The sequence below is a fragment of the Solea senegalensis genome, linkage group LG8 (genome assembly GCF_019176455.1).
Source record: "Solea senegalensis isolate Sse05_10M linkage group LG8, IFAPA_SoseM_1, whole genome shotgun sequence".
In the NCBI taxonomy this organism is placed as follows: domain Eukaryota; kingdom Metazoa; phylum Chordata; class Actinopteri; order Pleuronectiformes; family Soleidae; genus Solea; species Solea senegalensis.
Genome location: NC_058028.1, coordinates 15,965,112 through 15,987,763, shown reverse-complemented (window position 1 = coordinate 15,987,763; position 22,652 = coordinate 15,965,112). Strand labels below are relative to the sequence as shown.

The window sequence follows — 22,652 nt, the reverse complement described above, 5'->3', positions numbered from 1 at the left end:
TTAGGGCTGAAACACTTACTCAATGAATCCACTATAATTCAATTACTGAATAAATCGTCAGCTATAGTGTTTTTAAGGATTTAAACTGGTTTTAATTCCTTAAAAACAACTATAGTACACAACTATAGTATAGTTTTATGCTTTTTCAGCTTCTTAAATGTGAATATGTTCTGGTTTCTCTGCTCCATACGACAAAGAAATCATTAAACCTGAATTCATTTTTCTATGGACCAAACGATTACTCGACGTATCGAGAAATCAATCGACAGATTAATTGATTATGAAGATAATCATTAGTTGCAGCCCTAAACGTCAGTATCAACAACCTTTGTCTAGGTCTCACATAACATGCACACACACATGAATTGGAAACAAAAAGCTTTTATTCATCTTCTGATACAAAAGTTTTTTTTTTTTTAAATAACAAGTTTTAAAAATGTTTTGTCATTTTGTACAAGGATAAATTAACAATTTCTTTTGAACACATGTTTACTTCATCAACGCAATGACTTATCTACAAAAATGAACAGTCCAGACCTTAAAGGCTGCGATCGTTGTCGGCGAAATGACTTGACAATTCATATGCTGGCTTCTTACAAATCATGTCAAGTCCATGTTACCAGTGGTTCTCCTTCGTCATTAGGCAGTGGCACACACACTTTTGTTTTGGTTGGCACAATTTGAGGCACAACTAAATAGTGATTGTATGGAAATGTCTTACTGAAGCTCAGTGTGATCATGTTTGAGGGGGAAAACTGCATTAGCTCAGAGGGAGGTCTTCACAGGATAATTGAATTCACTTTGACTCTGTCATGTTTGTTTGACTTTGGAAATATAAGTGTGCCGTGGTATGCTGGCTCGGGAAAGACTGATTTTTCATGATATTAGGTTTTACCACTGAAAGCATATTTGAATGCAATGAGGTTGCATTTAACATATTGAGTAAAAAAAAAAAAAGGTTCTAAAGGTTTCACTTCAAAAATACCTATGGCAGGCTGTTCGAGGCACTAACTGGTTTCATATGAGACGCACAAAGGCAAAGATCCAACTTATTCAATCCCTCATACATTAAAATTGCTCAGAACCAACTTTGTTTACTCAGATGTAGGCAACATTTGACACACAATCCCACACAGTATACATTCAAAGGATCACTGAAATACAAGAGCTTTGCTTATTAGATTGTCAGGCAAATATACAGTGCACAGGAGCAGATGCAGAATTTGGCAAATGCGGCGATAAGACGTAAAAAAAAAAAAAGTCAGCAAAGTTACAAAAGAACTGAAATTAAAAAAGGTGGAAAAGGCCCTTTATCTCAAAACGTGGTGCAAGATAAAGCGAATCAGAACGTCACCTCCTACCATCCACGAGATTCTAAAATAAAACAAACGGTAATCCTTTACATGGATGACATGATCGTCTGGGAAATGAGCCATGATGCAGCAGACGAGGTTAAAGAGAAACAGGCATGTAGTGGGCCAAAGAGAGAAACAGCCAGACACACACAAGTATGCAAGCAGAGCAGACTCGTCTAAAGACGGTGCCAACTTCAATTTGCTTCTGTGGTGAAGTTACTCAGGTGATCAGACAAAATTTGACAGGTAGTCACTCATTTTTTTTTGGATAATGTTCATATCTAAGGCGGTGAGATTCAGGGGATTTGATTCCTGTGTGTCCCTGCATAGGTTTGTACGTGTGAAAGCTGTAACTGCATAATGTGTCTTTTGGTAAGTGATTGTCTCATAACCTGTCATTCTTTAACCTGCCTCGGGCCTGATCTTTGGAAAGAGAATAATTGAATTTCCTGGATTTGGTGGTCATTCCTCAGAGGCAAACTTAGCTGAGCTGTGGTAACGCAGGCCTACATTTCCCAGGCGCATCAACGCCTCCGCATATGTGGGTCAAAAAAAGGCACAAGTGGGGTATTCCCAGGATTCATTGTGGTTTGACTTCATATCTACCAGACTTAAATGAAATAGCAAAGGCAGACTAAACGACCATGCCTTCATAACATTATCAATCCTCCACATGAGGGTTGCTGGTGCCAATCCCAGCTGACACATCTCTTATGATTTTAGAATGTGTTTTAACAAATTGAACAATAAACTACATGTCTTTTTGATGTATAGAAATGGACCAAAATGTCCATGTTAATGGCTCTGTGCATATGATATGGACTTTGCCATAATTGTAATATGTCCCACCCCTGCCGGCCCAGGTAATGCACTTAAGACCAAGTACAGGCAATTCACATATTGTATATATTTTTAGTGCATTATTACAGCTTAGAGCTGGTCCCCCCCCCCCAAAGAAACAATTCTGAGCAACAATACCTGTCGTTTCATAATGTACAATAATGAACAAAATGAAGAATGTTGTTCGAATGTGAGTCCGTTGCAGGCAGAGAGAATATTTCAGATTTTCATCATATTTTGTCTGGCATTTCATTGTCCATTTTGATTTTGGCACGGGTTCTCAAGGGTGTCAGACACTTCTGGGAAACTCCAGTCTCTATTTGTGTAAGATCTGCACCGAGACCCTCCAGTGTAACATTTAAAAATTCATAAGACCCTATAAACACACAAAGGCCTAAGGGTTTACTGTATCCAGCAGCTTCACTCTCTTCTGCTGTGGGCTCTGGAGGAAAGAGAGACAGAGGTAGACGTGGTGCTACAAAGCTTATTGATGTGTCTGGTCTGCATATTGATGCTTCTCTTCTGCCTTGTCCGTCTCTCTTTCTCCTTCACTTTTTTTTGCTTTCTTTATCTCTGGGCAGTTGAGTGTATCTGAGGCAGAGAGGCTGTTGTTGCAATTTGTGTGACTCAGTCCTCTTTTCTCCTTAACTCCAGAGTCTGCCAGTGAGGGTGAGGCATGCTTTTGGACTCTTGCAATCTTCTCTGATGTCGTCACATCCAGTGGCTTTTCATGAGAAATCTCCTGCTGCACTCCTGTATCACATTATCAATCTCCCTCTCGTCCTGTTCCCACTTGATACTGCAGGACGAAGGCAGGCGGAACGTTTATTAAAGTGAGAGAGAAGCAGGTAGAAGTCCATTCCTGTCCATTCTCTCGTTCCTTCTCACACCACTGTTTCATTCCCTTTGCCTGGTTTGATCCAGCCCTCCCCTGGTACCCGCTTACCCGCTCGGGTTCCCCTGCTGTCCCGGATCAGCCGGGCAGAGCAGCGTTGCCAGGTATGGAGTGTTTTTGCTGACCAGATCCACATGCCTGACGTGATTCCCACGAGCAGTGACATGAAGATTCGAAGCATCTCTGATGCCACATATGAATCCCTGGTGTTGGCCTTAAACTCTCCCCAGTTGGACAGCTGGTAGAGGTAACAGCCAATGACGGTGGACGCTGGGACAGTGTAGAGAACGGAAAACACGCCGATTTTCACCATTAACCGCTCCAGCTTGTCCGTCTTGGCACCGTCCTTCTGCAGGTTTGAGCGGATCTTGAATAGAGCCACCAGGCCGGCACAAATAAACAGCGTGCCTGCAGTGACGGACGAAAAAAGAAAACTGTTAAACGAGGTTCATTACATGGAGGATTATAGGTGTGAGCACTGAAGAGGAAAGATGCCACACAAAAATACTCTGATAGTTTTATTCTAATCACCAATGAGAAGGTATGAAGCCAGTGGAGCCACCACGAAGCCTGTGAGCGCCTCCTGCTGCAGGTTGCCAACATAGCAGAGTCCAGTCAGGTCATCTGCATCCACCAGTCTCATTATGAGGATAACAATGGTTTTAACTGCTGGAATGGCCCAGGCTGCTATGTGGAAGTAGGAGCTGTGCATCTCAATAGCCTCATGGCCCCACTTCAGTCCAGCGGCCAGGAACCAGGTGAGTGTCAGGATCACCCACCTAGAAGACAGAGAGAGCAAGAGTGAGGGATTAGAGGTGGAGTCATTGTGCCACATACAGTATTTCCCTCCATACAAGATGCTGTTTACTGCCAATGCATCTGAAAACTTCCAAATCCAAGCCAAACATCTGCAGTCCTCTGTGGTAATAAATTCATCACGACACCACATAGTTACGAGTTGCATAACAGTGTCCTTGAGATTTTCTAGCTTATTGCGGTTTAAAGGAGAAGTGTGAAGAAAAACAGGAAAATGGGGGCAAAGTGAAAAGGAAGAAAAAGAAATGATGACACGGCACTGTGTTTCCACTGCAACTGAGGGCCATTTTTACAAAGGCTGTCTTTGAATGAGGAAATTAATCCATCTATAACGGCGGTTACGAGACAGGATAGTTGGGCTTTTAAGAAAACAGGATGCAACTTTCAACAAGTTCCAATTATTCCACCAGAGTTTATTAATAGAAGCTGATGACAATAATGCAACAGGGGAAAGAGGATTTCAGACTGATATGGTTTTAGATTGTACTAACCAAAGTGAGGACGCCATGCCAAAGAAATAAAGCAGGAGGAAGACTATGGCACAGCCAGTGCTCTTCAACCCTTCCTGTACTAGTATCGGTACCGCGGTGGCATCCAGGTCACAGGACACTCGTTCCCTCCCCAGAGTCAGGCGTACCTACAAAGTAAAATATAACAATGAATGTAAAATATGCATTTTTTGACCATAATCTTTCCACTTGTGAATACTCCAAAAGTAGTCATCTCCTTTTACTACAGAAAAAACAGAAAAACAAGTTATAGTTATCCAAATTATCTCATGATCTAATTATTTTGGTACCTTGCTGTGGGAACTGAATGGAGCAAGTTAGCAATTAGCAATATGGTCTAATTGTCATGTCTTGAATTATACAGTATCTTAGAAAATATCAAAAATATAGTTCATAGTACATTATTCCATTAAGCATAAAAACAAATTCAAGGAAAGGAATGAGAAGTCGGCGCAAGAAAACACAAGACTATGCACGATGTACCTTTTCTGATTTTACGGACTCTTCTTATCTGAGAATATCTTGATTTTGTAAGAAGCGTTCATGTATTTGTAACAGTGTGTGATCTCCTACTTACCAGGTATGCAACACTGTACAGATTACAGCACATGGACAGAAAGATGATTGGTCTTTCTGGGTAGGAGAAACGCTGGGAATCCAACAGGAAGGTCAAGACTGTCAGAGTGGTTGACAGGAAGCACAGTACGGCCCACACCGCCATCCACGCATCCGTGAAGACTTTGGCCCCCCGTCGGTAGAGTCCACTGTCGTAGCCACACTGGAGAGTGCAGCTTTCGGTCTGTTTGAGCCACGTGTACTGGTCAGGGGCAGATCCCAGGGCCTGACACTCCTCCTGGTAGGAAGGAGGACGGACGGGCTGGTAGGGTGAGTCCTCGTCTCCTGGGCCCTCCATACACATGTGGTTGTGGTCGTTTTGAGGTGGGAACAGACTGCAGTTGAGCACCTATAGAAAATATGACGGTCAAAGGCATTTAATCATTTAAGCAGTCTATGATAGATAGCAATTGTAGCACTTTGTGCAAATCTATGCCAGTGTTTTGTCTTTGGTCAACTGCTAAGTTGATAAGCTGGTTAATCAGGTCAATTTTGCCATTTTACAATCATTGGTAACTGATGGTTTTCTTCTGTTTCATGTATAAATGATCTTGAAGGTTCACATGAAGGTTGCAGGGGGGTTGGAGCCAACCCAAGCAGACACACTGGGCCAACACACAGAGACTAACAGCTATTCAGTGCCCATTTAACCTGATCTCCAATCTGTATGTTTTTGGACTATGGGAGGAAGTTGGAGAAAGCCCACATGCAAACTTGGAGTACATGAAAGCTCCACACACAGAAAGGCTTAAACTGGGATCTAAATCAGTGACCTTCTTGCTGTGAGGCAACAATGCTAGCCACTGCATCACCCTGTGACCTTCTGGGGGATTCTGTGATTGTAGGCATTTGGGTTGGAATGATGTAATATCAAGCACATTGGTATGTAGTGTTCAAGCATGTCTTAAAAAAACTGGCATAATAGAACTAATGTTTATTTTTAAAACTGCATACATGTTATAAACAATATTTTTCTCAAAAATTATATTGAATGGTCATTATAGCATTGCTAAAACAACAGTAGCTATATTTTTCAATACACGCAGGATATTCCTGTGCTGGTGTGACTCACCTCAGGCCATATGAATCCAAACTCCTGGAGTACTGGGAGGCATTTCCTCTTGACAGATTGACACATGCTACCACATGGACCGATGGGGATAGGCACCTTATCGGTGCACATGGGCACATAGACGGAGCAAAGGAAGAACTGCAGAAAAACAAAGATAAAAGTTTGTATCAAAACAAATTGCAAAACATGTTTTTTAGTCTCAGCTACATTGTTTCTTCAAACTTTGAAGTGGGAGGTAAACAAGTGGAAACAGTTACTTCACTACCTGGTGGATACACTGTACTCAAAACCCTCCATCTAAACCCCTCACCATCCTGCTCTGCTTTCATCTGCCCTTCACTTGCAGTAAGTTACATCACCTTTTCAAGTTGAGGGTTTATTCTGATGAAAAGTCCAAAACTCAGAGTCCAAGACAAACCTGCTCCAAGGTTATACTTACAACTTTATGTCTTTAAAATCAATCTGTGGACTTAACACTGAGGGTAATGCTGGGTTTTCTCTGTCCCATGGCAGTGGTTTTGAAATAGATATCCAAGTCAGGGATACAAAGATAGTGAACAGTCATCAAATGTGTGGGAATAGGTACTTTGGCAGGGGTTACAAAAGGTTGCAATACAGTGAAATCTGTGAAATGTGCCGGGCTCGTGATAATAAACAAACACAAATTATATCAGTATATCAAATACACATATATTCCAGACGATTCCTGAAGAATTACAGTGTTACAATGAAATATTTAGAATTTATAGCTTTGATCTTGAACTTGAGCAGAGCCCAAATAAAACTTGACTCCAACAATGGTTTTGTGGTTGGGAATTAGACACACACAGAAACGTTATACATCTCCTGTTAGCATGGGGATATACCTGCTTAGTGTCATGTCAGAACTGAACTATGACAATTATAACGACACATTAAATGTAGACTATTATAAGGACAGTTAAAAATCTTTAGTATTTCTCAATTTGTTTTACTGCTTGCTGATCGGTTTTGCGGCAGTAGCAAGGATTTCAATGGAGCAAACCGGCTGATCTGAAATCGGTATCAAGTTTCTCACCACAAAAGAAGATCTTTGTTCATAGACTAACCTGTATTTATTAAAGCTGTGATGTGATTTGATGAAACTGAATGGGCAAACTTTACAACCATATTACCATGTAAAGGAGTATGTGCGTGTGCGTGTTTTTATGAGTCTGCTCCTAAATTCACACGAGTTTATAAAAGCAGAAGAGATTGAGTTACATGCAAAACAATTTCTGGTATTTCTTACAGTAAGTTGTGCCGTCTCTACCCGTGACTGTAATGGAACACATTCTGGGTGTTTTCCCAGACCGTTGGTAACATGAGCGCTGTCACTTCACTGTTAAAAGCTGCTCTGGTTACTGGTCAGGAAGCCTCCCATTAGAGCAAATGTTAGGGGATATGGTTTCCCTTTCCTCCCTCTTTAGCATGTGTGTGTGTGTGTGTGTGTGTGCCTGTGCATTCGTGTGAGGGGGGTTAATCTTACAAGACATTTTACAGCTGGAGTGGGACGCTTTGGTTTTCCGCTGCAGTTGCTCGTTCCTCTGTCAAATGTCGCCTAAGCACTGTGTCAACTTGGCATATCAAATTAATCTGAGCTGTTTGGAAGCACCTGAACGCACCAGTAATTAACTGTAACATTGCAATAACGGGGACACACAGGACTGTGGGCCTGCAAGCACAATTTACTTGAGAAAGTAAAGGAAATGCAGTGTAAGGAAATGCAGGTCATTATGAAAAGTTAAAAAAGTTTGAAGCATACTTTCAGAAAAGTCCGTTCATTTCCACTGCCGCCTGCTGGTATCCCCGTAATTTGTGTACATTTGAGCGATTACAGTATGGTAATAGTCTACAGTAAAATCTCAGACTTGAGTAATGAGATTTTCTTTTACATGATGCATGAAGCAAACAAGCTGCATTTGTTTTGGGACACTGAGGGCACTATTGTTAACAAGCAGACTACACTACATAGCACCGAAACACTCAGCTGTTGCTGTGTGGGGCATGAACTCAGAATGTCAACAGACAGAGGGGGCATTTTCATTGAAATTTGCATGACAGCCTGGCACAACAGGAAGGATGGCGGGAAGGCAGCAACACGTCTGCTTATTCTAACTCTGCGGGAATCAAGCGGCCTAATTGTGCCACTGGTGGCAGGCGTTTATGACACGACACGGGAAGGAAAGTGAGGGTTTGTGTGATCAAATGAATGACGGATGAATTTAATTTGGCTGCCGGTTTTGAGCATGTTGGCTCATTGTCGCGGTGGCGTGTTTTAGTGAGGACACTTAACTGGGCACAGCCTCACCTGTGCTTATCATACTACTTTGCCATGTGACAAAACATGTGTGAAAAATGTTTGAACTGTCACACTTAGTTAGTGGTTTGCTGTTATTTACTGTGAGGACACAAACACACACAGTTATATGCTGATGTGCGTATTAAGACACTGCATTGGCTTATGACTGGCTTATGAGTCCTACTGGTGCCAGGACTGAACGTTGGAAAACTGCTTTCAGCATTAGTGCAGCGATGTCTCGTGCAACATGATCCGAAACTCAATCCCTCTGTATAACAAGGACAATAACAAACATTTACTTTAGAACAGCACTCTGTTTTATATGATATCGTTTGACTGTCTTGTTTTCTATCAAAACAAAGTTTTAACTTAGTGTTTGTCCGATGTCTTTGCTCATCCTCAGCATCATTGAACACCATGGCCTCCCTCAGTTGATCATGAAAAACTTATCAGAACCTCAACCGTAACCAGCTAACACTTGACCTTATCCTAACTGCTATTCACATCGTTATCCTAACTTTAACCAGCGTCTCAGAAAGTATTTATCATTAGGAATGGGGTTTGGTCCACATGAGGACAAGTGGTCCTGACAAGTCACTGTCCTCTCACTCTCTTCCCACATTTGAAACTTTCCTGTACTTGAAAACTGTAATGATGCAAACAGTGGGGATTTGCTTCTACCTCCATCATGTGACTGCATGGTTTAGGTCCACACATCATGAGTAATGCCTCACACCCCATCCACCCACAAATATAGCGGCCAGACAAGGCTGTGCCTTTTTCAGTCCAGGATCACTGTCCCTAAATGTGTGCATGTGTGAATGCAGAGCCTGTGTGTGTGTTTTCTTACTCTGTTCTATTTTAACAGCACTGATTGTGCCCTGAGTGGCTGCCACATCAGTCCAGTATCTGTACCTTGAGTTGGTTGGAGCAGCCGTACTGTATAAGCGGCGTGAACGTGGTCAGCTGAAGCTCCGCGTCCGACTGTAGCACGTTGCCGACTAAATTGGGCATCTTGGTGACGTTGTATCCGAGACCCTGGCACATGCTGATCCGGATAGGGTCGCAGGTCATCTCCTCCACCTCGTCGCTGAAAGCCTGCACCAGGCAGAGGGAACCGGCCAGCAGGAGGAAGGCAGCCCCCGTGAGCGACACCGTCATCCCGGCCATGGTCAACGCGACACTAAGTCGCTGGCCTCACAGTTTATATTTCCTCAAACACAGAGATAGGTCAGGTCACCCTGGTAACCGCAGCGCGTCTTTGTAGTGTAGTCCAACAGGAGGGGAGCGCGTGGAGTCCGTGCGCTTTTAGTGGCTGTGGTTTATATCCCACTCTGCGCACTTCAATCGATTAAAAATATCCATAAAATCACAGGGAATCATCTGTGGGAGGTCAACAGCGCGTCTTATCTGCAAAACAAAAAGGTGCTGCAAAAGCTGCACCTGAATACGTCCTGCAGTCCTGGTTGCGTTGTTTCCCGTTACGCAGTCCGTTTGGAGAAGCGCAGCGTAGCGCAGTGACTGCGCACAGTGGTGTGGGTTCTTCGCCGACTGCCTGCGAGCGTCCAGCTCTAAACTTTATTGTGTCTGTGTGGAGAGACTGTTTCCCCCGTCCAGAGCAGGACCGACCAATCCATGCTCTGGAGTTAGGTTTCCCTGACCAACCCGTGACCAGGAGGGCGGGCTCCTCTACCCCCCTGCCCCCTCTCCTTTTATTCTGCATTTTCCCTTCTCCTATCCCCTTTCCTCTCCCATCCTTCTTTTTTCTTCTCTTGTTTTCCTGCACTGCATTCTCTCTCCTCTCCTCTCCTGCAAATAAAATCAGAGGGCATTCCCCCAACTAATTCTGACAATATCCAGAACCTATATTTATACTGGCTGATGTGGCTTGCATTTATTTTCATTGGCTGTAAATTTATTAAGTAAAGTAAGATTTTGTTGTGTGTGTGTGTGTGTGTGTGTGTGTGTGTGTGTGTATTTTATGTTTAAAGTCCCTAATGGTCTTTTAAGGCTGTCTGGAACTTCACCATAGGTTCCACTCTCCTTCTCTAAAGGGGCCGTCAGCTCTAAGTGCTTGTGACATTGTAATTGAAAGTAGGGCCTAAAGTGATGCTGAAGCATTTGGAAATCTGTTTTGCATTGCAATGAATTCACATACTGGACAGGTTTTGTTTGCTTGTGGCACCCTGGGAGAAGGTTTCTCTTATACAGCATGAAATTAGCAGTGAAGAGTGTTGTTTTGTCATGTCTATGTTGCAAAAGTGGACTTGGGTGAGAAAGTGCTTGGATTTGCTGCAAATATTTGGGGGAGGACAGATCGAGGAATAGGCCATTTGTGTTTTTGTCCAAGTGAGATACACAATTGTGAGACTGTCTCAATGTCGGAGTTCTGCAGAGCGTATCTGAAACCATGTTGTGATACTATAGAGCCTCGAGTTTCAGTGCTGGAATGATATGAGGCCCTCAGAACAGAAGACGGTGAAAAAGTATTTTTAATGCAATCTCTACACAGCCTTCATGTGAGAATTCTAACCTCATTTTTTTATATTCTTGTGTCCACATTCAAACATTATGTATTTTGATTTTGTGTGTTGACCCTTTGACACAGCTGGATTCGGATTAGATAACAGACCTGATTTTGACATTCCACTCATGACCCAAACACACGCACACACACACACATACGGAGAGAAAGTGAGGAAGTCTGGACCCTAAAAAATGTGCCCTTTCTAAAGCTCAAACCAATTCTAAGGGAACACTCCAGTGCAGAAGGAAACTCGGGCAGACAAAAACATTCCCGTTCAAAATAACATTCCTTTCGATTACGTTTATAAAACCTTGACTATATTCAAAACTCAATTGAACTTCTTTAACCTGACGCGTGTGTGTGGTTTTTGCGGGAGCTGCTTTTGATAAGAGAGTCACGTAAATTGTTCTATCATGACAAGCTCAGGAGTCTGGTTGGCTGCACTCATGATGATGCCATGTTTTTTCCTGCTGGATTATACTGTGATGTTTAGGTGAATCCAGTGTGACAATTGATTGGCAGCAGCGCTGACCTCTGCACCCCGTCAACCCTGCCCCCTACTGCCAACATACACACACACACACACACTTCTCTGTGCTCACACTCACACATACACACATGCATTTGTATACACACCACCCCCCTCTGCTGCTCTCTGCCTGAACCTGGGGTTAAGGCCTGAAGTAATTAGCACTGAGCTGAAACAATAGACTGTGCCCTGCAGCTGATGGTTATCAGGGGCGTGGTGCGTGTGTTTGCCTGTGCACATGCATACAAAAGAAAGATGTGAATGGATGGGAACATGAGATGGAGACCTCTTTAGAATCTAGCAGATTACTTTAAAGCAACTATACCTCCTTTTCCAAAAAAAAAACCCAACTACACCTGCTCACATTCGGCTTTTTCTTTCAGCGGGAAGGGATACAATCGGCATTCTCTCCTGTATTTAAGTGATTATTAAATACAGGTGATTAACACTAGTCTCATTGCTTCTCCTGTCCCTCTTTCAATCAATTCATGTCTCATTTGTCACATGAATCATACATCGGTGTATCCTTCACGGCCAACCATATCCCAGAAGTCTTTGTGCGCCAGTGGCAGAACTTCTTATTTTTTAACAACAGGCTAACACACACAGATTCTTCTGTGTGTGTGTACAGCGCAAATCAAACAAAACACATTGGTGGTTAAAACAGAAAGGCGACCTTTAACCTTTACTCCCAATGAGAATATGAAGGCTTCTGCTCACAAATGCCTGCTAATTTGATGTTAAAGAGGTATGTGCAAACATTTTTACCTTAAAAAAACGGGAATCAACCACTGTCCTTGGTCAGTGTAGTCAGCCAATCAAACTGCCAGAATCAGTGCCACCAAGTTTAAGACTAAGGCTGATCTGAGATCAGATAAAAAGACTGAGAATGTCATCAAAACATGTCATGTCATGTCTGCTACAGTGACGGCATGTCCAGCAAGAGTTTAATAAATCATTAAACCAGCGCACACTCGCTCATTCACTCACTGTGGATCCTCCAGAGTTTCTCACATGAGTTCATTTAGACATGTATCGCAGATTATACTGTAATACAACATGATGTGTTTCATTTCTGCCTCAGAGAATTTCGCTTTGAGCTCAGTAGTGCTGCATACATCCCAATCAATAAAAAACTTGAAGCTACATATATCACAATGAATAAATAAAAAGAATAAAGGACAGACTTCTGCAGACATTCGTGTTCACACACACAGGATTTCCGGATAATCCCTGCGGTGCAGTGCATGCGCGAAAGCAGCTAAAGTCTGGCTTTAAAGAATTTTAGCAGGAAGGAAAAAGCGGCTCACAATCTGGTTCATTTAAGTCATTTAATCTGAAGAAAGTGAGAGTGATGTCACTGCAATAGCACATGATCAGCCCAAGCCACCAGCACATGTCGTCCTCTCTGTTTACTTTCACAGCTGAGTGTGAATAGCAAGGCTGAGCAGACAAAGTGTTAGAACTGACAAACTAATGACCGTCACACTGAGTGGATAATGACCACAGTTACCCTTTAAACCCATAAACCAATGAGTTAATAGCCAAACAGGTATCCCATTAAAATTGACCGGCCTGCCTTGGCATTTGGCTGCTAATCAAATAATCTGCAATTAGCAAGTTTTAAATCTGTTTACAGCCATGACATTTGAAGTTGCACACTGAGTTTACACGAACTGAGATATGAATAACGCTTACACGGTGCATTTGTGTGACTTAAAGGTTAGTGTAAGTATCACATAAACTGTTATGCTGACGAGTTCATTCATGGTGATTGTGTGGAAGATGCCGTGCAGTGTTGAACCACAGGGACAGTGAATATCTAATCAAAATGTTGTTTGCACGATGATAACAATCTTTTATCTCAGAAACATTCACCATCAGTGCTTTTATGAGTTAAGATTAGATCAGACTATTAAACTACAAATCGAAATCTTCACATGCAGCCTGATGTCTGTGACTGTTTTGCCGTGCACTCGTGGAGATTCTTCTACCGCTGTGGGCCAAGCAAAAAATAGCCAGGGCATTTTTTAAATTATTTATACCAAAAACTTTGTTTACTCATGGGATTATTTTTGTCTGTTGATGCTAACAGAGAGCACTCAGTGCTGTGGTTTTCCAATACCCAAATTTATACACCCTTGGTAACATTTTGATGGTTTAATACTGAAGAACCCTGCTCGTGGAAGGACATGTGTCCTGGCTGGCCTAGCTGGATTAAACCTCCCCGATCCTGACTCTGCATCATCACCGCCTGCTCTCCTACCTCCTTAATAGTATAAAAATGACTTTTTGTGGCTGACTGGCTGGACAAATACACTCACTGACGCACATAAAGTTTTCAGGATGGTCGTCGTCTTCTGTAGACCATCTGTAGACCTAGGGTAGCTATGTTGTGCTTTTTAATAATGATCTTCTGCAAATCTTAGTTGTAATGAGCGGTTATTTGACTTACTCTTGCCTTTCTATCATCTTGAACCAGTCTGAGCACCGTCTTACCTCTATGTCTTCCCCAGAGACTTGAGGCTCTTGCAGGTTGCCAGGTGGTTTGAGCACCTCATCTCACAAGAACCAAAAGACAGATCTTCTATGAACTATTGGCAGGCTGTAAATGAAGTTTTAAATTGTGAATGGACTGACTGTAACATAGTTTTCAGTCAAGCCATTAACACGTTTCCTTAATCTCTGATGACTTATTGTTGTCATGTTTTGATATAATACGATGGCTGAGAATACATGCATGCATTTCTTCCATATAGCTCCTTTAAACCACCTTTCTTCCCCATTCTGATGATAAGTGGGAACATCAGCATGCCTAAAGGCAGTGAATTGCTGCGTGATTAACTTACATTTGCATTAACGAGAAGTTAAATAAGTGGAGCCAATAAAGTCTACATCAAGTCCACACCTCTTTTATTGTTTAATTTAACAGTAGTTCTCTAGTATGGAGTTTTTCTTTATTGAATTTATTTATTTATTTTTTTTTAATTGTTGCTCAGAAACATACTGTCTCTGTTTTTGTGCCCTTTGGCCTTCAAAATAAATGCACCAACGTTGAGGAAGGGATATATGATTGGTAATAATGTAGCCTTATTTCAGCAGACAGCTGTGAAGCTCAGTGGAGCTAAAATCAGACATGGCACCAGCATGGGCAGGCCGTTTGCATCTGTCGTAAATGATTTAATACCAGCAGTTCAAAATTAATTCAGAATTTGTTGCCAACTGCCTCTATTTTTAGCAGAACTGTGTCTGTTTCATTTAGTATTAAACATTTTGGCGTTTTTAATTTCTTTGTGTGGTAGAATGTGAAAGAAAAAATGTAAAAAAAGGTGTACATGAAAACCATTACACCCATCTATTTGAAGTATGGGCTCCTCTTTCATGTGGAGCACACCAACCATCCTCTTAAATGTATACATGTTGGTTTGGCCACATCCTTGTTGTGGCCATCTTGGTCCTGCTGGGGGAATGTAACCATTCTCACCTTTCAGCTTGGCAGCCAAAGTGAAAGGCAGTACCCCGAGGACAGAAAGAGACACACAAATGTGTATCAGTCACCAGATAGCATCTTACGGCTTGATGCCCAATCCCCCGGCCATTGAAGTGCAGTATTAATAGGCTTGCCAACTCCTTGGAATGGTGTGAGTGTGCATAACTGCAAATGTTCTGCGTGGAGGGAGTGGGTTTGAGGGTCTTTGGCTTTACTTCCATGAATTAAGTATTTTAAAGCTGTTGTGTATGTGAATGCAGGTGTGGGACTAAAGGAGATGGAAACCATGTGTAGGAGGGAGTGAGTGAGTGAGTGAGTCGGGGTTCTGCAGGTGATCTGTGCCCTCTGGGACAACAGGATCACATAACGCTGCTGTAGAATGCTGTACACATGCACACACACACACACACACTTGGTTAAACTCCATCACTGTCTCACCTCTATTATCTTGTATCTGACTCCACCTCTTGCCTCTCTCACTCCCTTTTAAACAGTAATTCATAAACAATTCTTTGGTGTGTAAATGTGTTGTGTTGCTCCCTGCACTAATGTGACCAGTAGCTTTAGAATGATTTTTCTGACAATGTCTTACTCATGATCACAAACTCAAACTCTACGTGTTCAGTTAGGGCTGCACAATATGGAAAATGCATTGCAGCGCAAGTGTCATTCCAACCGGTGAGGTCACATGACTCACTTCTGCAACTGCACTTCTGTCGCTTCCATGATTAAACTGTTATACTGCTGTAAATAGTAAATTGTAAATTGCCTTATACATTAGTGCCGATGCTATGTGTTGTCTTAAATGTAAAACATCATGTGTGTGCATCCCCTTAACTTCAAACCTGCCTTTGGAACATTCCTTTAACCTTCCTTTTTAAACACTGATTTCCAGCTCAGTTTTTTTTATTATTATTATTTTGCATTTATCTGTCTGCTCAGCAGAGAAGTGTTCTCTGTTTGCTGTTTAAATAGCAATGCACCAGTCACAGGCACACCTGGCTTTTAAAGGGAATGAAAAAACAAAACTCTTGATTGGTTTAACTGATGTTAAAACACACCTATGAATACTTGCTTGTGCCACACACTTTAAACCATGTTTGTGTTGTTTTGTTTTGGTGTGTTCAGCTCTCTTTAATACTGTAAGTGATCGCATTACTACATACTTTCTTATACAATTATCTGATTTGTGCTTTGTTTTGTGTGTGTAATGTGTATCTGTATTGTTAAATGTGGTTAATGAGGTTGTCCAACTGCACTGGATTGAGAGTTTAATCTCAGTGTAACCTTGTAGTAAATTAAAGGTTAACTAAATAAAAGCAACATAGGGTAAAATAGGAATGAAGGCAATTCTCAACAGTAAAAGTTAATGTTGTTTACAAGCTATTTACATAAGTGTTCACTTAGTGAAGCTGACAAGCTACATTATTTATTTTCAGCCCCTTCTTTGGAATGGACACAGTGAATGTGGATTATGGCTTTCAGCTTTTCAAACTAAAAACATAACCACATCCCAAACATTTGCATTTACTTTTACTGAAACTGAAAAATGTACACAGTTTTTTTTTTTTTTTGCAAGGAGACATTACACAACAGGGTCCATGTTAATTTGAAGTTAATTAAATACTTTTTTATTGCATTATCGTCACCATCGTCAATCACCGTCACTGAGAAAAAACAAGCAAAATCTTTTTATGTCTGGCTCCCCCATAGTCCCTCCCCCCTCTGTCCCACACCACATACAGTAGTTCGAGTGGTTCAACAAATGAACTGAATAACTGGATCATTTGAGGTACTTATTTATTGCCCGGTTGCTTGTGGTTGTGCGGCACTTAACTCTCCATAAAAGAATATTTTTAAATACTATCAGATGTAGACTCTTACGGAACATCTTGATTTTTTTACATACTTTACCACAGACTTGTGGGAAAAAAGAATGGTTTCCCTGCATGGATAATATCTTCAGTACTGTCAGCAAAATAAAACGGCCATCATTGGCAGGATACGAGCGTGCATCGTGAACTGTCCCATCTATTCATCACTTTATAATTCGATTAGCCACTTCTTCTTTTTTGCGTGATGACTTCAATTCAAGGCTGCTCTGTCTGTTGCCTGTTGGGTGACAGGCAACAGACTGCTGATAGATGGTTGCTCTCTGTCGCTGTAAATTGGCCTCTTGTTGGAGAGTTAACCCCTGTAACCCTGCTCATATGTAACAGCAGAGTCCCTTCTCACAGCCTTGGGCAGCTGATGAGCTTTTCCCACAAATCTGATGAGCAGGTGGTAGCGATCCAGTTGGGATGTGGACGGGTGTGATTTTTGCCTCCAGAAACTGTCCCCACGGCTGCACTATATGTCTGCGTGGGTGAGAATTTGGCTTGCCAAAGAAAAATAGTTAAATCCCATCCATTGAACATCTGCACCACCAGCTGAAGGCAGTTTCCTGTGATTATAGATGAGAAGCCATTTCAGTACAGAGTTCAACTAAGTAGGATGGGCAATCTAATTAGGTAGCGGTTTCTTTGCGCTGTGGCTTTGTTCTCTTATTGTCATTATTCACACTTAATCCGAAGGGAAATCTATAATTTGATGTAAAGTTTGTATAAAGTAGTGTGCAGACTTTCAACACGGAGCATTGGGAGTTCTTCTCCTCCTCCTGACCTTCCCAAGACACAGCTGTTTCTCTTCTCCTCTGACTGGTGACTGGGACGAGTTTTATTAATGTGCTGTAACTAAGTAACCACATAATATGGATATCTGTAGCCCTGCTCACGGACTGATTTATCCCCATGCTTGAGGGTGGGTGTGCATGCATGCATCCACTAGTATTTAACATGAATACATGCCTTTTGTGCGCTACTTCAACACAGATTTGTTGCCACAGTGAATTATTCAATGGTGGTGGAGCCAAAAAATGTCAGGGATTAGTAGAATACCAACATACCTGCATTAGGGGTGGGAACTGCAGGGTAAGCCATGATACATTACATTAAACATGGAATTTGATAACAATAATAATCACTATACAGTGGTTCGGCAATAACTGATGTATTGTGAGACAGCCATATAATAATATACTGTGATATCTGTCCAACTGACGTATAAAAGTTGCCCTTAAAGGTACTACCCGGACGTATTTTTGTATCAGTGTCGCTTTAAAATAAGAATAATTTGGTTATCGTAGCCTTTTATGTACTTAAAACAAGGGCTTAGCGTTATGGAGGCCACCATCCTGCATGTTTGTATAGCAGCTAAAATGGACACACGTGTTGAAGTGGGATTGACATTCTCTCTGGTATGCAAAGGCTACTGTAGTTCCCTGAGGTTTGCTGCAATCTGTATTCTCACCATTAGAGGTCACTACTTCTTACATACTGTACCTTAAAAAGGTAAAGTCCTGCCTCAATGAGACATGAAAATAGTGACACCAAGTCAAATTGCACAAGAAATCTGTAACAACTACCAAATTGATAAAATGAAAATATGGATATTATCAAATGTTCAGTGTGTGAATATTTCACTCCATCCCTAACCTGCCTACATCTGTTCAGCAGCTAAATTGATTGATTAACCCAAATTATTGAAACCTTTTTGTAGCCGAGATGTAAATGTGGATTTGATCTATGCCAATGTAATTGTTTTCATAGTATGGGCTTTTGTTTGGCAACTCTGAGGGGCCTTCATAGTTTCCATATTTTACTAAGTGCAAAGCCAAGATACTGGACTGTTTAATGAAAGTGTATAAAACGTAATCTTAGCATTGCATATCATGACAGACGACCTCTAAGAACCACTTCTGAAGGACTGTATGTGTGAATGTGATTCATGCGTGGATGTGACAGCACCAACCTGACACCATCAAATGAGAATGTAGAGCTCGACAGTGTTTGCATTCATGTAAACACATTGTGTTGACAAGGAAATGATCATGATTTTAATTCTCAGATGTTTTCCAGAAGGTGAGGAGAAATATATGGTGTGTGCGTGTGCGTTTTCTGACAATGAAGTGGAAATGTCCTGTCAACTGCTGTGTTGAAAAGGTGAAGGGCCGACATTCAACATGCAGCTGCGCATAGTGTGAGAGACAATGATTTAGTGTATGCAGAGAAGGGAGTTGGGTGCTCGTGTTTTTCCAACACAGTGAGAAATATGTGGAGAGGAAAGAGGGAGCAACTACTACTACAGAGATATATAGAGCTGGGAAGAGAGTGGGACTGTAGACGCACAGGCAGACAAAAGGAAAGCAAATTTAAGATTCATCAGTTCATCTTGATGTGATCTGAAAAGAGTAAAAAGGCGAAAAAAAGAGATCATTGTTTTCCCAGTTGAGCTTGTATAGTGCACTGCTTTCTATTGAAAACACGCCGTCATCCATTTCTCCTCCAGTTTGTTATTCATAGACCCCTGGGCTGACTTCCTTGGCACCTGTCTCTTCCCCGTCTTGTTGCTCCACTCCCTGAAATAGAACTTATGTCTCCAGAGGAAGAGTAAACACTGGCCCTGCTGTGGGAATACACGCACACACGCGCAGTCGCGCACACACACACACACAGACATTTATTGCTGGAGTACTATACCCACAGTTTAATTTTGACAACACAGTGGGCAGATCTGTGGCCTGTCTTTAGCTAATGTTTTATCAAGCTTGTGGTTAATACTCAGATCTAATGTGCATTTAATAAGAAAACGCAAGTGATTAACGTTAGCTTCTTGATAAGATTAGCTGATTAAGTCAACTCAAAGCAAGCTGTGCCTTTGGTGAAAAAACTCTTTTCTCCTTACCCTTTCAACAGCACTGAGAAGAGTTCTCTGGACTCTTCCCTGGAGAAGAGTTCTTTCCCTGATTCATAATTAAATGAATGTAATAATGCAATATACTGTATAGGGGCAGCATAGGAGTACGGTGGTTAATCTTGGTTCAAATCCTGGTTCAAACTGGGTTTTTGGTTTTCTCCAGGAACTTTGTGTTTCCATTGTGAAGCATGAGTGTTCGTCTCTGTTGGTCCTGTGATAGACAGACAGACTTGTTCAGGCTACAACCTGCATCATTTCAGAACCATCAGACACAACTCATCCATCCAGTCCAGTTGCACACATCTAACTACTGAACAAAATCTAATATGTGTTTGTTTGTTTGCATTGGTCGGCTCAGGTGTTCTCCTGTCGTGCTTGCACCTCAAGTATCTCTTAGTTTATGCAATGTTCTTTGCAATTTAAGTTTAAATGTTACTGTGATTTATTGTTTTGTTCTTGGTGGTTGTTCTTCTTAAAACTCACCTGACTCTGATGCTGATGACATTTCCATTTCATTTGATTTATTCTTCTGTACAGCACTTTGGTCCACTGTGGTTGTTTTAAAGTGCTTTACAAATAAAGTTGGATCGGATTGAATTGGTTAAGACACAAGGAAGTGCAATGGTGAAGTTTTTTTTGTGGTCACCAACATATGGTGTGGTGCAAGCCTCATCTGCCCCATAAATCAACCTTTTTCAACAGTCAAGGATGGATCTGACATGATTCCCGACCTCCTGACAGACAGTCTAGCATGTTTGATTTTTGGTCTGCTGTCAATAATAAGATAAGACATACTTTATTAATCCCTGTAGGGAAATTCAGTCATCCAGCAGCTCACCAAATAGACAAGACAGTAGATAACACACGTGTATAAAGTCCAGATTATGTCCATAATACTAAAGCACTAATGGGTGATTTTATTATTTGTATTTAACCTTTAGTTAACCAGATAAATTCCCATTGAGATCAAGAGTTCTTTTACAAGGGCGACCTGACCAACCTGAGGTCAGCAACACACATTATATTAAGTACAAAAAGACATAATAGAAGGTAAAAGGGGAATTAAAAAAACATTTTTGTTCAAAAAAATTGCTCGAGGGCACAGTTTACAAACATTTCAAGGAATTTCACAGGAATTGTAATGTATTCACTATGTTATCACTTCCTTAAAGTGTTTAAACAGAGACACAATTTGCTCTTCTTCAGAGCAAAGACAAATTATCTATAATATAGTGATTTTGCCTGAAGTAACAGTTTTATTACATGATGTAATTAATGCCCAAGATTAATTGTGAAAAAGAAATCTATGAAAGTAAGTTTGCAAAAGTCATGAACTAAGTTATTGTTTAGGAAAATGAAAGTGCAGAATCCTAAATCCAGCAGCATCGGCTTCTGATTGCTTCTGGTAACTGGACTGGCAGAATACACAGTGTCATAAGACTCCATCACTGACAACACTCAGAGTATACTGTACTGTATGTGTGCAAGACAGGATTATTGTTGAGCTGAAACATAAAACCACAAGAGAGAGCAGTCCAAATATTTAAAGTGGGATTTAAAATCAAGTTTTCCATCAGGGCGATTGTTGATGTTCACAAGATAACCTTTGTGCACGTCTCATTCCCTCGACGTGCCTGTCAGTGTGTGTAGTACTGTTATAGTGTGACTGTTCTAATGGAGTGAACACGGGGCCTAGGGAGTGGGTGTTTGTCCTGAAGTCCACAAAAGTAATCAAACCAAACACGTCCCCTCCCTCAGTTTGCTGCTCTTGTATACACAAACACATTTCATTCAAGAGTCAGATTCCTGTTTTCTTGCCGCTCATTCAGAGTCTGGACAAGAATAGCTTCAAAACAAATACACACACACACTCACACAGGTTTGCACAGTTTTTCTTCCTAGGACACTGCATTGACTCTGATTTATTTGGATAGCTCAAAAAAAACCCAAAAAACTCTTCTAAATTCTTCACCTTAACCATAATGCCTAACCATAACCTTAACCTTACCACAATTCAAATCTTACCCTAAAGGTTCTGCCTCATTAGGACCAGGTTTGTGTTTCCATGAAGACTACCGGTCCTGACAAGATCTGTGTTTATGCCAGAAAAAGTCCCCAAAGTTCTTGAGCGTTATAAAAGAATACACGCTACACTTTGTCCGTGCCATGTAAATATTCCTTCAGCGTTGGGTGCATCTCTTGTTTTTGGTTGGTCTGCATTTGTGTACAGTATAAGCCAACGTGGGTGTTTAGTTTTGATACCTGATGTGGGTTTACATTCACACGTCATCCAGCATATGGCGTGCGGGTGCGTGAGAGTGTGCTGGGAAAATGCTTAATACAAATGGCTCATTAATGTTTGTTGCAGCAGTGGGTGCCCATCATAGCATTCTCACCATACCAAGTCCTTGCAGCCCAATTGTGGTTGACTTGTGTGTGTGTGTTTTAAGTGTCCATGTGTACCGTCTTTGTCTCTTCACTTCTGGCTTTACCACAGACAGTGGCTGACAGACATAATTTACATGAACACTGAATCATTCCACACACACACACACACACACACACACAGAGGCATGTTAGCGCACGCACACACACAGGCTGGAAGACAAATGGACGTTGCTGACACAGAGACAGAGATGTGGACAAGCTGCGTTTCCGTTTGAATGCTCGGCCAAACCACAAGCCACAATTACACTTGTCGCTGTCTGTTTGACTGCAGCAGAGATAGTGCTGTGCAGTCACTGCGGTGTCTGCTGCAGGATGAACATCACAGTCACGACAAGAATGACAGAGGGAATGTAGACAGGGTTTGAAAAATACTGTAATGTTAACAATGGAGAAAGAAGACAAGAAAAGTTAGGGGTTTGTTTTCAAACTTGTGCTTAAACCT

The 22,652-nt window shown here is 41.6% G+C and overlaps 1 protein-coding gene across 1 annotated transcript; it reads right to left on the bottom strand.

Annotated features, from left to right (window-relative positions):
* Nucleotides 1-365: 365 nt before the first annotated feature.
* Nucleotides 366-10,002, bottom strand: fzd4 (frizzled class receptor 4). Its single transcript, XM_044032695.1, has 6 exons — nucleotides 9,338-10,002; nucleotides 6,103-6,240; nucleotides 4,993-5,379; nucleotides 4,398-4,543; nucleotides 3,622-3,869; nucleotides 366-3,498 (listed from the first exon to the last, which is right to left on the bottom strand). Exons 1-6 carry the CDS (start codon nucleotides 9,590-9,592, stop codon nucleotides 3,080-3,082), a joined length of 1,593 nt encoding a protein of 530 aa, XP_043888630.1. The 5' UTR covers nucleotides 9,593-10,002; the 3' UTR covers nucleotides 366-3,079.
* Nucleotides 10,003-22,652: the final 12,650 nt, after the last annotated feature.